Source organism: Pezoporus flaviventris, unplaced genomic scaffold (assembly GCF_033815535.1).
Source record: "Pezoporus flaviventris isolate CSIRO_AGI_PZ_B2104156 unplaced genomic scaffold, CSIRO_AGI_Pfla_v1 ptg000002l, whole genome shotgun sequence".
Classification (NCBI taxonomy): Eukaryota; Metazoa; Chordata; class Aves; order Psittaciformes; family Psittacidae; genus Pezoporus; species Pezoporus flaviventris.
The window spans coordinates 84,945,069-84,957,702 of NW_026892550.1; the positions used below are offsets into that span (position 1 = coordinate 84,945,069).

The 12,634-nt window shown below is 38.9% G+C and overlaps 1 protein-coding gene across 7 annotated transcripts in view; it reads left to right on the forward strand.

Moving 5' to 3' along the window:
- FGD4 (FYVE, RhoGEF and PH domain containing 4) overlaps positions 1–12,634 on the forward strand; it is a 109,438-nt gene that overhangs the window by 73,891 nt on the left and 22,913 nt on the right. For all 7 annotated transcript variants that reach the window (XM_061444861.1, XM_061444862.1, XM_061444863.1 and 4 more), the window contains exons 3-4: positions 6,811–6,991; positions 9,995–10,490. In XM_061444861.1, the coding sequence (XP_061300845.1) occupies positions 6,811–6,991; positions 9,995–10,490 (677 nt within the window). The remainder of the gene's footprint in view (positions 1–6,810; positions 6,992–9,994; positions 10,491–12,634) is intronic.

Here is a 12,634-nt window from a genome sequence, read left to right on the forward strand (position 1 = left end):
AGGCTGGAAGTCAAAACACAGCACTGCACCAGCTACCACAAAGGAGAAACATGACTGCTACTGCTGAACCCAGGTGCAGTGTTTTGACTTTCGGCCTGGGAACAGAGCTGATAACACTGATGTTTTGGTTTGGCCAAGGACCTTGTGAGCCTCATGCTCTGCCAGGAAGGAGGGGAAGCCGGGAGGAAGCAGTGACCGGACCCAAGCTAGCCAAAGAGGTATTCCATACCACAGCACGTCATGCCCAGGATGTAACTGGGAGTTAGCTGGAAGGACTGGTAGACTGGGGGGTTGGAGGAGGTATAGGTCAGGGCTTGGTTGGGCTGGGGGGGGGGGGGGGGAGGGGGCGAGTTATCGGTTGGCTGGTGGGGAGGTGTTGTATTCTCTTCCCTTGTTATTTCCTTTATCATTGTTATTATTGGTGGTAGCAGTAGTGATTTGTGTTGTACCTTAGTTACTAAACTGTTCTTATCTCAACCCGTGAGAGTTGCATTCTTTTCAATTCTCCTCTCCATCCCTCCAGGAGTAGGGGGAGGGAAAGAAGGGGGGAAATGAGTGAACGAATTGCCTGACTGGGTTTAAACCACGACAACTTAGCAAAATAAAGCTGTAGGTTTTTCGTTGTTTTTATAGAACTTTTGCCAGTATTGCTCACAAAACTGTTTTTATCAGTCACATGTAAACATTGCTTATCGGAGTAGTCTTTCTGCACTAGTTTTTAGGTCTCTGAAATGTATTCTCTGCAGCTAATTTAACAAGAGAGCATGTATTCTTCCTAAGAAAAATATTTTGGGAATCTGTTAATTGATAAACAGAAATGAGCACTCAATAAAAAGATTTTAAGCCTTTCAAAAACAAAGCCAGCCCACTTATTATAAATATTAGCTGTTAGATAAATTAGGAGTTGGATATTACTGAACCCTATTCATTCAAATAGTTACACAGCTGTTGTGCTTTCCTAGCCATGACTTCTGTGTTTGTCAAAATTGCTTGCTATAAAATGCCACATTGCCAATGTTGTAGTCTAAGAAATGCAGCTGTGTAGATTATATTCAATAATACTGTTATAAATAATATTTTGTCTACTTTGTTGATGAGCCTGTCTTTCTCCATTTATTTCTGTTAAACATGTACATCATATTGAAGTTATATAGTATATTTTTGGCCTTTTTATTTAGTTGAAGCAAATCAAAACAGAATGAATGAAATAGGCATTTGGGAGACCAAACAATCCGAGCAAATTAAATTATTCTAGTTTATTGGTTTAAGAGCTTTTCATGTACAGGTACAGAAGCATTTTTGGTTTATTGTAGCAGAAAGTGTTTTTCTAACTGGTTGTTCTAGTCCTGCAAATAACTGTGTCCTTTCATAGTGAGAGGAAACAAGATGACAGACCTGAATTGTAATGCTAGTATATTTGGTTGTTGAACTAATTGCAAAATGGCCTTCATCTAACCTACCAGAATGTATATAATTAAAATGAGAAATATAGTTTTGAGATGTGTTACAAGTGGGGTTACAGCTATTTTTAGTAAATTCAGCTTTCATAGAGAAAATAGAGCTTTAATATAGAGGAAAAATGTCCAAAATCTTGCACTTGAAGTGACCTTGGACTCTGAACCTGTTGTCCGTACTTGGTCTCTGAGAAGTAGTTTTAATATTTGGAAAAGGGGTCACTCAGAGTAGCTAGATCAAGTGAATAACTTTCTGCACAGAATCCAATATAAAATTGTTAATTTTCTTGGTTTTCCCCTGGCATTTCAAGAAGCAAAATAGCTAGCTGTGTGATACACAGTAGAAGAGCAGCATTTGTTCCACTATAATTCCTTCCACCAGTAATATAGTAATTCATGTGTTGGATTTATGTGTTGAATACAGTTTGATACATGTAAATTTGGGACAAATCCTGAAACTGACTGAAGGTCAATAAGGATGCTAAGCAAAGATACCAGGACCTTGGAGAAAAGCAATTGCATTCTGTACCAGCTGTGAAGGATGAAGTGAATTGTTAGGTAATTTTGAATTTGCCCTTAACAGCAAATACATGGGCAGCAATCTTAATCCAGCAATAGCAGAATGCATGTAGAGTGACATCTATAAATTGACTAGGTTTTTTTTTCTAATTTCTTCTATTCGCTGCTCTTTCAACCTCTTGCGTGAGTTTTAGATAATGCCCAATTACTGAATACTGGGCACTGAAACTTGTCTGTACCAGGCAGTTTTATTGCAGGATGGATAATACGTTGAAATGTCAACCCTTCTTCAAAGCAGTGAAGTGTCTTGTCAGTTCAAGACTATGCATCAGTTGCTCATTTAAATTTTCCTAATGAGTGCTTAGGAGTACTTGTGAGTCTCCTGCTGAGGCTGAAGAAACTTTTTTGTTCGGGTTGGAAATAATTTTCTACTCCAGAAGATGGCATGGTTTGTGCTACTGTAAAATGGTATGTACATAAAGCATACAGCATACAGACTTCAGCAGTCATTTGTAGCTATTTACTGTGTAACATCAATCCTGTCCTCTTTTCTCAATTATAATACAGCCTGTGGTCTTCAAGGTGTTCAGTGGCCTGGGTCCAGAAAACCTGAAAGGCCTTTTAAAGGTCTGCGATGTAGACTGTACTTCTTTGGCAAATGAAATTTCTCCATTTAAAGGTGAATTGAGCTAAAACTGAGAGCTATTTCTAGCTAGATTTCTCAAGTTTCAGTGGCACTTTAAGAAACCTGTAACAATTTCTGTTTTAACCACAAAACTGCTAAATCCCAAATTATATCGCTCTGGAGAAGACAAATGAAAAAAAAAGCACATCTGATCATTATTGGTCTTTCTTACTATATTATTGGAAGATACTTGTTCTGATGTGATAAAAACCAGTGCGGAAATTTACACCCTAAAGAGGAGATAACTTTTTCTATCTTTCTGCTGAGGTCACTTTGTACTGTTCTTGCAAATGTAAATCTTTGGTATCTATCCAGCTCTGCTCATTTGATCTTCCCAAAGGTGATGAAGCATGGTTCAGCCAGTAGAGTTGTAGCTGCTTACCACAGGAACTTTTAACTGTCTATTTTCATTGAATCAAAGTGCATCAGCATTTGTGACCAGCAGGATTTAAAAGTGTACACAGAGATTGAACATGCTTTTTAGGAGGAGAGATAAATGATCTTTGCTAATATGCTTTGGAGTCAGCAAAGGTGGTTTCACCTTTTGAGCCATTTGTACCTCCCATTTCCTTACGTACATGTACAAAGCTGAGTGCATAATTACTCATCACAGCTTAAATCCTGAGTATTTCGGCTAGTGTTATACAGTAGCACTTACCTGAGTATACTGAGGAGTTTTCTTTAGGCAGACTATGCAGTTTGTATCTCCTAATGAGCTCAAAATTCTACAGTATAGAGACAAGAGTATTTATAGACTTGAACAGAGCTCTCTATTGTGTAGGGTATTACAATGGGCCAGTCTTTTTTTTTTTTTTCTTTCTTTCTTTAAGATCTTTGCTGTGTGCACATTGAAAAATAATCTGATTAAAACAAAGCATTACAGAAGTACACTGAGGCGAGAATTAATAGAATTTATTTTCCATAATCCCTGTTAACAAGATTGACCTTACAGGAAGGTTTGGTTGGTTGTTTCTTTTTTTGTTTGTTTGTTTTTTTTAACTACTGATTCTTTTATTTCCGTTGATCTTGTGACTGTTCTTTTTCCATTGCTCTATTTCTAAAGCTTATAGTAGCTACAGCAGCAGCTGATTAGGGGAAATATTGACTGTTAGGTGGTCATAGAGAGTAAAGAAGAAAATATCTCGCATTAGTTAATGTTGCTATTTTGTTTGTGGCTCTCCTCTGAAGATATTACAGTGATTTTCGATATACTGGGATTGTGCAAATTGATCAGAGGTTCCTTGTGTTTGCCATACTATAATGCTGCTAAACTGGTTTTTTTTTTTTCAGTAATAGCTGCAAAATTTGCAACACTTCCACAGAATGTCCTAGAATTTGATTTTTGTCCCAGTGGATCCAGTATAAAAATAGCTTCCAACTAATTCCTTCTGCTTTATCAGTAGACATTAATTCCCTCCAGTTTAGTAGTCTTAATATATCCTTGTAAAAATATTAACATTTTATGAGATGTACAAAAGAATTGAAGAGATGTATGAGTCTGTTAAATAAGAGAACTCACAGGACCACAGGCTGTACAAAATCCATTGCAAGAGCAAGAAGAGTTTCTACAAGCTAGTGTAGTGGTGGTCAGTAAATCGACCCAGCTTCCCCTTCCAGTTCCTCCCTGAGGGAATGGCAGTGTCCATGCTCAATTATGTGTCCTGCTTTTCCCAAGCTTGCTTGCGTCGCCTTTTTCAGCTGTCCTATCATCTTTGTCAGCATAGCAAGCTATTCAGCACTTGGACAATTATCTGATGCTTGTTGGCCTAATTCTGCCAGACTTTCTCAGAACTCCCTGAGAAGAAGAAATACAGGGAAAGCTGCTCCACTGCAGTGCAGCTGCAGCTGAGCAAATGTATGAGGCTTCTCAGAAGGGGCTTTAGTTACTACAGAAGCTCAAGCAGTTATACAGTTAAATATTCTGCTTGTTTTATGCATTGTAACTATTTGAAAATTGCATTCTTGTAAGTCATCCTTTCTGCACTGCATCTTCCCCCAAACTTGCTTTTTTTCTTGTGTTAAATATAAGATCAAGCTTAAAAGAACCAAAGACATACACAGTAAAAGCATCTGATCTACAGTAGTTCTCTTCCTTCTCCCTCTGATAGTTTCATGTATCAGCATTGTAGTTGATATGGTTGGATTCTAAAGCTTTTTGTAGTACATTCATTTCTTGATAGAGTCCCACATGGTACTTTTCAGACCACAGCAATCACTACAGTCCTACTTATGTGCAATTAGGTTATTGAAAGCACAGATAAATATTACCTTCTATAAATTAATGCAAGCTAGAGATGGAAAGTTGTCTTTAATCATGTGTTCCTTCAAGTTTATCACAGTCTGTGATAGTATATTTGCAAGAATTTTTTGAACAGCATTTTCAGATAATTTCTGTGGTGCACAGGTTTTCCAGGTCAGTAAGCTAAACTAGAGCCTGCGATGTGAGGAATATGGGTGACTTTCACATCCATTTATTGGGTATGCTGTATTAGTATTTACTTTTGTGCAACACGTGAGTTGCACGAGAGTGATTCCTAATGCCAATTCCTGTCCTCTTTCGCTTCATGTTTGCTCCTTGGCAGGTCTGTATTCCAGTTCTGGGCCCCTCAGTTCAAGAAGGACAGGGAGCTGCTGGAGAGAGTCCAGCGCAGGGCAACTAAGATGATGAAGGGAGTGGAGCATCTCCCTTATGAGGAAAGACTGAGGGAGCTGGATCTCTATAGTTTGGAGAAGAGGAGACTGAGGGGTGACCTTATTAGTGTCTATAAATGTATAAAGGGGGAGTGTCACGAGGATGGAGCCAGGCTCTACTCAGTGGCAAACAATGATAGAACAAGGGGTAATGGGTACAAACTGGAACACAAGAGGTTCCACTTAAACTTGAGAAGAAACTTCTTCTCAGTGAGGGTGACGGAACACTGGAACAGGCTGCCCAGGGAGGTTGTGGAGTCTCCTTCCCTGGAGACATTCAAAACCTGCCTGGACACATTCCTGGGTAACCTTATCTAGGTGTTCCTGCTCCGGCAGGGGGATTGGACTAGATGATCTTTCGAGGTCCCTTCCAATCTCTAGCATACTGTGACTGTGACTGTGTAGTTGCTGGACGGACAGATCCTGTGGCACACTGGACTGTGGTACCTGTGGAGAGGTGGCCAAGCCGCAACTCCTGCTAATTTATGCCTGTCTTTTATTAAAGGGCAGATAGAGTCTTTCTTTTCAATTTCAGATCAAATGCTTTCACTTCTCCGCACAATATGCTTTGGGAGTTTGTGTGGGAATGAACGAAGTTGTATTCTTGGGAATTAAGGAACTTTCCATTAAATTTCTCTTTTTTGATGAATCCAGAGGTGTAGTGCTCTGATAATGTAACACACCAAGGCCCAGTTTGTGAAGTGCTTTTGCTGCCCACTGATGCTGCAGAGTTGCTTGAGGGATAAAAGTTAAAGATCCCCAGCACTTGTGATTCCAGTTGCTTTATGTGTCACCTTTTCTTTCATGCTGCAGTCACTGCTATATTAAACAGTGGCTGATCATTAATGATCTAATTAGAAGGACTTATGTTAGGGATGGGGGAAAAAAAGAAGAATAAAACATATTTTCAGGGGGGCAGGTTTTCAGGAATATAAGCAGACAAAGGTTCACTGAATAAAAAAAGCTCAAAGTCAAAGGCAAGTTACCTTTTCCACTGACTATTATTAATGAGGTCATGAGGGAGAAGATAGAGAAAGAAAGCACAAGAGTTTTGAGGCAGCAATTTAAATCTCTCTCTTGAGCTCCACAGCACAACTAGATCCTTTGATTATGCTTAATTGGTTTTTATGATAAAACCTGCTTTTATGGAGGCCATATGTGGGTTTGCTGCAGTACACTACAAAAAACACTAAACACAAAAATTCCACTGAATTTTCTAGCTTGTTAAGGTAGCATATGGTTCGTCTTTTATCCAAGAAACATAAGATGATGCCTGATACCAGACAGAGAATGTAAACCCTATATGAAGTCCCTGTATTCATAAAGCAACTCTGAGGTTAAATAAAGCCAAGGCCATCTTTTCTCCATTACTGTTGTATGTTCTTATGTAGAAACCTCCTATGTGTTCTGACAGTTCAAAGGCACAGTTCATGAGTTATTGATTATTGTTGTTGTTTGCAGTGCCTCCAAAGCCAGTTCATCTGCAGAAGGTGTCACCTGTTACATACCAAACCCCTAGGCATAAAGCTTTATCAAATCAGAAACCGAGAATGGAGGAAGAGACGCCCGCTGCTGTTTCTGGTGTCACAAAGGAAAAGTCCAGTAAAGTATCAGATCTCATCAACCGTTTTGAGGGAGGCAGGTATGTGATGGAATTTGAATTGGTTTGTTGCTCTTTTGTGTGTAGACTTCCTTGCTTAAACCTGTGAGGAAGAGCATTGATACTGTGATAGTGCTCAAATGTACCCCTGCCAGAGGAGTTGATGGCAAAACTGCATGTGTTTTGAAATGATGTGAGCCAGTTGTGTATTTGGCCTGTACAAGGTGTGCTTTTTTATAAGGGGATAGTATTCTAGCCTTAATTTTTCTTAAAAATAAATCCAAAACCAAAAACCAAACCAACGCCTCCCCAAAAACAAAACAAAACAAAACCCACCAAAACCTAAGCAACAAACAAACAAAGAACTCCACATGAACTAACTTGGGGCATTTTTTAAAACATCCTGAAAAGTGTCATCAATTTGAAATAACTGCTGGTTTTAGAATGAAACACTGGAGCTAATCTTAAATTGTTTTATTCTTGCAGAAAAAAAATTTACTTTTAGAAGTAAACAGAAAAACCTGAAATCCGGATGTTTTCTTTTATACTATCTCAACCTCTTGAGATCATTTATGTGAAGAGGCTGAGCTGTACAAGTTATTCGCATTGATGTGGCATACGTTATCTAAACTGCTTTGTAGTACTTGGTGATTTTGGTGGGTTAGCTTGGTGTTCTTGGATTTTGATACCGCCTCTTGCAGGAAACATTTGAAGCTTTGGGAAACGAGCCACAGGGAGCTCAGCTTTCACAAAATAGTGTTACTTGTGTGTCTTTAATTAGCTGTATGTGACAAGCATTAAAAGCAACTGAAGTTTCTAATATACCCGCTCTGTATAAAGAGAGCGACTTTCCAGAAAGCCCACAACAGAGGAACAGCTCAAGAAACAGTCCAGTGACAGTTGAGCCTTGCAGGTCTTGGACTTGGCTTTCTCGTGTTTCCTCAGGATACTGATGTTCTGACAGGATGACCCCTATGGGAATGAATGAATGATGTGTAGCAGAGCACCTCCTTCTAAGGAGCTAGAGTGTTAAGGCTTTCATTGGAAGAATTCCCCTCCCCGCAACCCCCTTCCACCAGACGGGGGAAATTTAATCCTTTATACAGAAGAAACTGAGCATTGCAAAAATACGTTTGTCTAGTGGAATAGAAATAATTTCAGAGCTTCATCTGGAAGAAACTTCTGTTGTTAATCAGGGGCTTAATTGCACTCTGTCATGTCAGCTGCTCAAATATGGGAAAAAGAAATTACTGCGGCACTTGAGGCCCTGTGAATTCTAGCACGGGTCTCTAGTCCTGTTACCACTTTATTTCCTAGTTTTCCTCCAAAGCATCACATAACTCTTTTTAGCAATGTAGAATCCTTAGAATTTAGAACCAGTGAGCACTGCATTTCTTCCTCTTGACGTGCTTGCTGAGTTGTATGGGAACTTCTTCAGTATGGTGCAATTAAAGGAAGTGATAAAGCAAGGAAAACTTCCTTATTTATAGACTTTTACAAGTAGGGACGTTTTGTTTTAGGGAGTAAGGGAAGCTGAACTGCTTTTTGGCTAACATCATCCATTAAGTACATCCAGTCATATGTGTCCAGTGATTAAATTCTCCTCAACTCTGTGATCCCTGCTTATGAGAAACTTCCACAGTTGGCGTGCTGAGTTCTGGAATATCCTGCTGTGGCTGTGGAAGCAATTCCTGTTTTTTAAATGAGCTCAGCTCACAAAATGTGTCTTCCGTGAAGGTGAACTTCACTTTAAATAATTGGTCCTCAAATGACTAGACAGCATGTTCATGAACAGCAAACTGATTGTCAGTTATGATAACTTATTGTCATTGGTCTGTGTAGCCCATAAACGTGCAGGTATGTCAGAAAGTTAATTAAACCTCTTTGCTGTGTGCAGGCAGTAGAATTAATTTACATTTTTCAATCTTGGAGTTAAGCTTATTTTTTTAAGAGGCATGATCTTTACATAACTAAAGGGAAGCTGATCTAATTTTTTTTCTTATATGACAGAAGCAGATGAACCTGGTGTAAGATATTTTTTGAGCTCTGAATATGGATATATAGAATATGTTTTATAATATTTGTCATAACTGTCCTATAAGGAGTAAACAGAGTTTATAAGCAGTCTTCATCTTTTCAAAGATTAGTGGTCCATACTAGGAAAAATATGATAGAGGTCAGTCATGCTATTGTTTTGCAAGTTGAATATGGCTTGTTAAATGTACTTAATGCAAAAATGTATGGGTTTTGTTTTGATTCCAATGATTTTCATTTTTTTTATTTATAATTATAATGAAGGCAGGCACTTTTACAGAGTAGGCTACCACTTACGGTGGCCTAAAATTCAAAATCTCAAAAATAAATCAAGAAATAGGTGGTTAAAGGTATGGACAAGGGATAAAATAGATTTAGAGTGGAGTTAAAATATGGAAGTGAAAAAAAAAACAACCCAGGAAAGATGCAGTAAGATGAAAGGACAGTGCTAAATAAGGAAACTGGTGGAAGAAATGGGTAAGAATTCAAAGCTCTTCCTGTAATATGATGAACTAAGGAAAGGGATACTAAATGTTCTTGGACGTTTTTCATGCATTTTGTGTAATTAAAGGGTAATTAGGGAACAGGCTGCTTGTTAATTTAAGCATTGGACTGAGACTTGAGAGACTGTGAGTCTTTCTACATTTCTGCCAATAATCTTCTGGGATGCCTTGCTTCATGTCTCAGTGCCTCAGTTCCCTTGTCTGTCACATGAAGCTGATCTTAGTGCCCTCCATTTTACAAAGGAGATTCAAGACATATGAGGATTGACAGTGAATTGATACGGATGGTACTCTGAATTTCCAGTGAGAAATGCATGTTTGTGCGTGTGTGTTAATGGAATAATGCAGTTTCAGTCTTGATAGCCTGAACTTCATAATATTAACACAGAAAAAAGGGTTTGGGAGGATTTCGTTATGTGGTGCACCTCTCATAGTCCCCATACCAAGGATTTTCTGTAACGCCATGTTTATCTTTTCTCTCATCTGTTTTATTTTTTGGTGGTTTTAGCTCATTAAATCCTAGTGATATGAAGAAAGATTCCTCTGTTCTCCACATTTCTAAATCTCAAGGAAGATATGAGTTAACACCAGCACCTCAGCCAAAACTCCCACTTCTAAAACAAAAGCACCCACTACAAAAACAGGGAAATGGTAATACTGACAAAACTCAGGTTGCAGAAATACACACAGCCAATGGAGTAGTAGCACAAGACCAGATAGAAGATGACGACAGGAGGATACCAGATCATGGCTCCGCTGTGACCACCCCGGTTCCAGACAATACCATCAACAGCAGCTTGATAAATGGGGAAAGCGAAAGTACTTCTAGAGAGTCACTGCAAAGTCTAACTGCCTGTGAAGGACAGATGCTTAACAGCTGCTACAGGACTCCAAGCAGTGACACACTGCTCCCATCTGAAAATGAAATTCTAGAAATTAATACGAACATGAAGGAAGAACCAACTGAGGAAATCAGTAAGCAAGATCAACCTGTAGAAACAAAGGTAACAAGAAAAAAACCTTTTGTTCTTGCTGTATTACTACTGTATTTTCTCTAGGTTTTTATTTACAAAAAATAAGCTTCCAAGAGCAAGTCAGAAAGCTCAAAATCTTTTGGTTATTTTTCCTCTGAATAAAAAGACAGGAAATAAAAGTTTTATTTGCCTTCCCCATTAGTTATCTGAGGTTTTTAAAAAAGGTCAAACTGAAATAGGTGTACATGTTTATCACTATGCTTCAGCTGTGCCAGACTACAAGGGACACGTTAATGGTGTCTATAAGCCAAAATTCCATGTGTAGTAAACTGCAGTGAGAGGGCTTAGGCAGAACTACTGTATGAATCCTTAACCTAGGGTAGTTGTCAAGTAAAAGCTGAAAAGGCAGTGGCAGTGTGTTCAGTATCAGAGAGACACAAGGTTCATAATATAACAATGATACGCCTTGTTGGTAAGGAGAACATACATCATGATGAATTTCAGCTTACTTGTAAGGAAGGTTTTAAATAATTAAGGGAAATAAGTGGGTGGAAGAAAATCTGTCTTGGGAAATTAATTGCTGAAAAATTGTGCATATTTCCACTTCTGAAAGTTTGATTAAGCAGTTTGTCTTCTCATACTGAAACATCGGTGGCTGGTGAACATCATTAACAGTCCTGGTCCATCTGTGTCCTGTGTAAGTCATGACAGGAAGGCATTACTGAGCTGGACCCTTCTGGCTTCCCCTTCACCTGAGAGCCAAATAGCTGAGTACTGATGAAGTTCATCTCTGCTTGTCATTAACCTGCATCAGTTAACTACCAATCTCTCCAAGCCCTTGAGTTTGGTTAGCTAGGGGTCACATACCTACAATTTGAGGATAATTTCTCTCTGTGGGAAAGGTGGACCTCAGATTGTCACGTGTTATAGGGTAAAGAATCCTAGAAATTGACAAGAAGGTGATGGGTTGTGTGGGTTTTCTTGTTTGTTTTAGGGGTTGATAATGAACGAATGTTATGATTCCCACCTAAAAATAAGACTGATCCAACTCCAAGGCAAGTCCAAATCCAAGACAAGTCCAAGGCACTTTTAACCTGCCATATCTCTCATGTTTCTGTCTCCTGTTTGGTAATGCCTGTTTCCCCTCTCCATGCCTAAAAGGCATGATGAATGCTCTGTGAGCAATGATGTTAAGCTTGAATCCAAGTCACACAGTAAGGGATTGGCAGTATTTTCAGGAAAAAGCAGAAACGGGAGGCAGTCCTGTTGTCAAGTGCAGGAAGGAACTGGGGAAATGCTAATGGCAGCAATCTCTTCAAAATCTGTCTTTGAGCTGCTGGGATCAGCATATGTGATCTGTCCTATACTGACCAAGAATAAAATTGTGAGGTGTGACTGCTACTAGATGTATTGTTTGCTGGTGCTTAAAGGGTAAAAAACCCAAACAATCCAAACCCATGCAGCAAGACTCTTAAGTCAGCATTGATGGAGAGCTGAATCTGTAAAACTGAACTGGGTCACAGCAGTATTTCCTGAGATACAAGCTTACTTGTGATACAAGGACATCCCCTTTAATCTAGTGAGATGAAGAAGCGGGACTACCACAGACTGATCTAAGGGACACGCTTTACAAAATGGAGCACTGATTTAGTTTGAATTAATGCAACCTATAATCTGAAATCAGCCCTCTGGAGGTCTAAGTATCTGCTGTCATGCTGTCTGTAATAGGAGGAAGGTAAAGAGGAACAGGAAAAGTTTGCTAAAGCTTTAAGCTATTTGTGCATCCAAGCAGGAATATGGAAGAAGTAGAAGCATTAGACAGTCTGTGATTTTGCTAAGCACCCACTTTTTCTAAAGTAAAAGAATCTTAAAACTGGGATGCGGTCCAGCTGAAGTTGCTCTGCACAGACTAACAGCACTCTTCTGACCTGTTTAATTAAGTACGTGTTGGTACAGTTAAGTAAAAGCAATAGAAGCAGATGCATGTGAGTCATAGACAAACTTTAAATTATGCATCATATATATATATATATATATATATATATATATATATATATTGATACTAATGTGAAGCATCTTGTCTCTTGCATGCCATATATCCTAATTCAGGGAAGAGGAAAAAAAGTGGTGCTACATCTTTGTAAGCACATACGCATACAGGAGGAATAAACTAA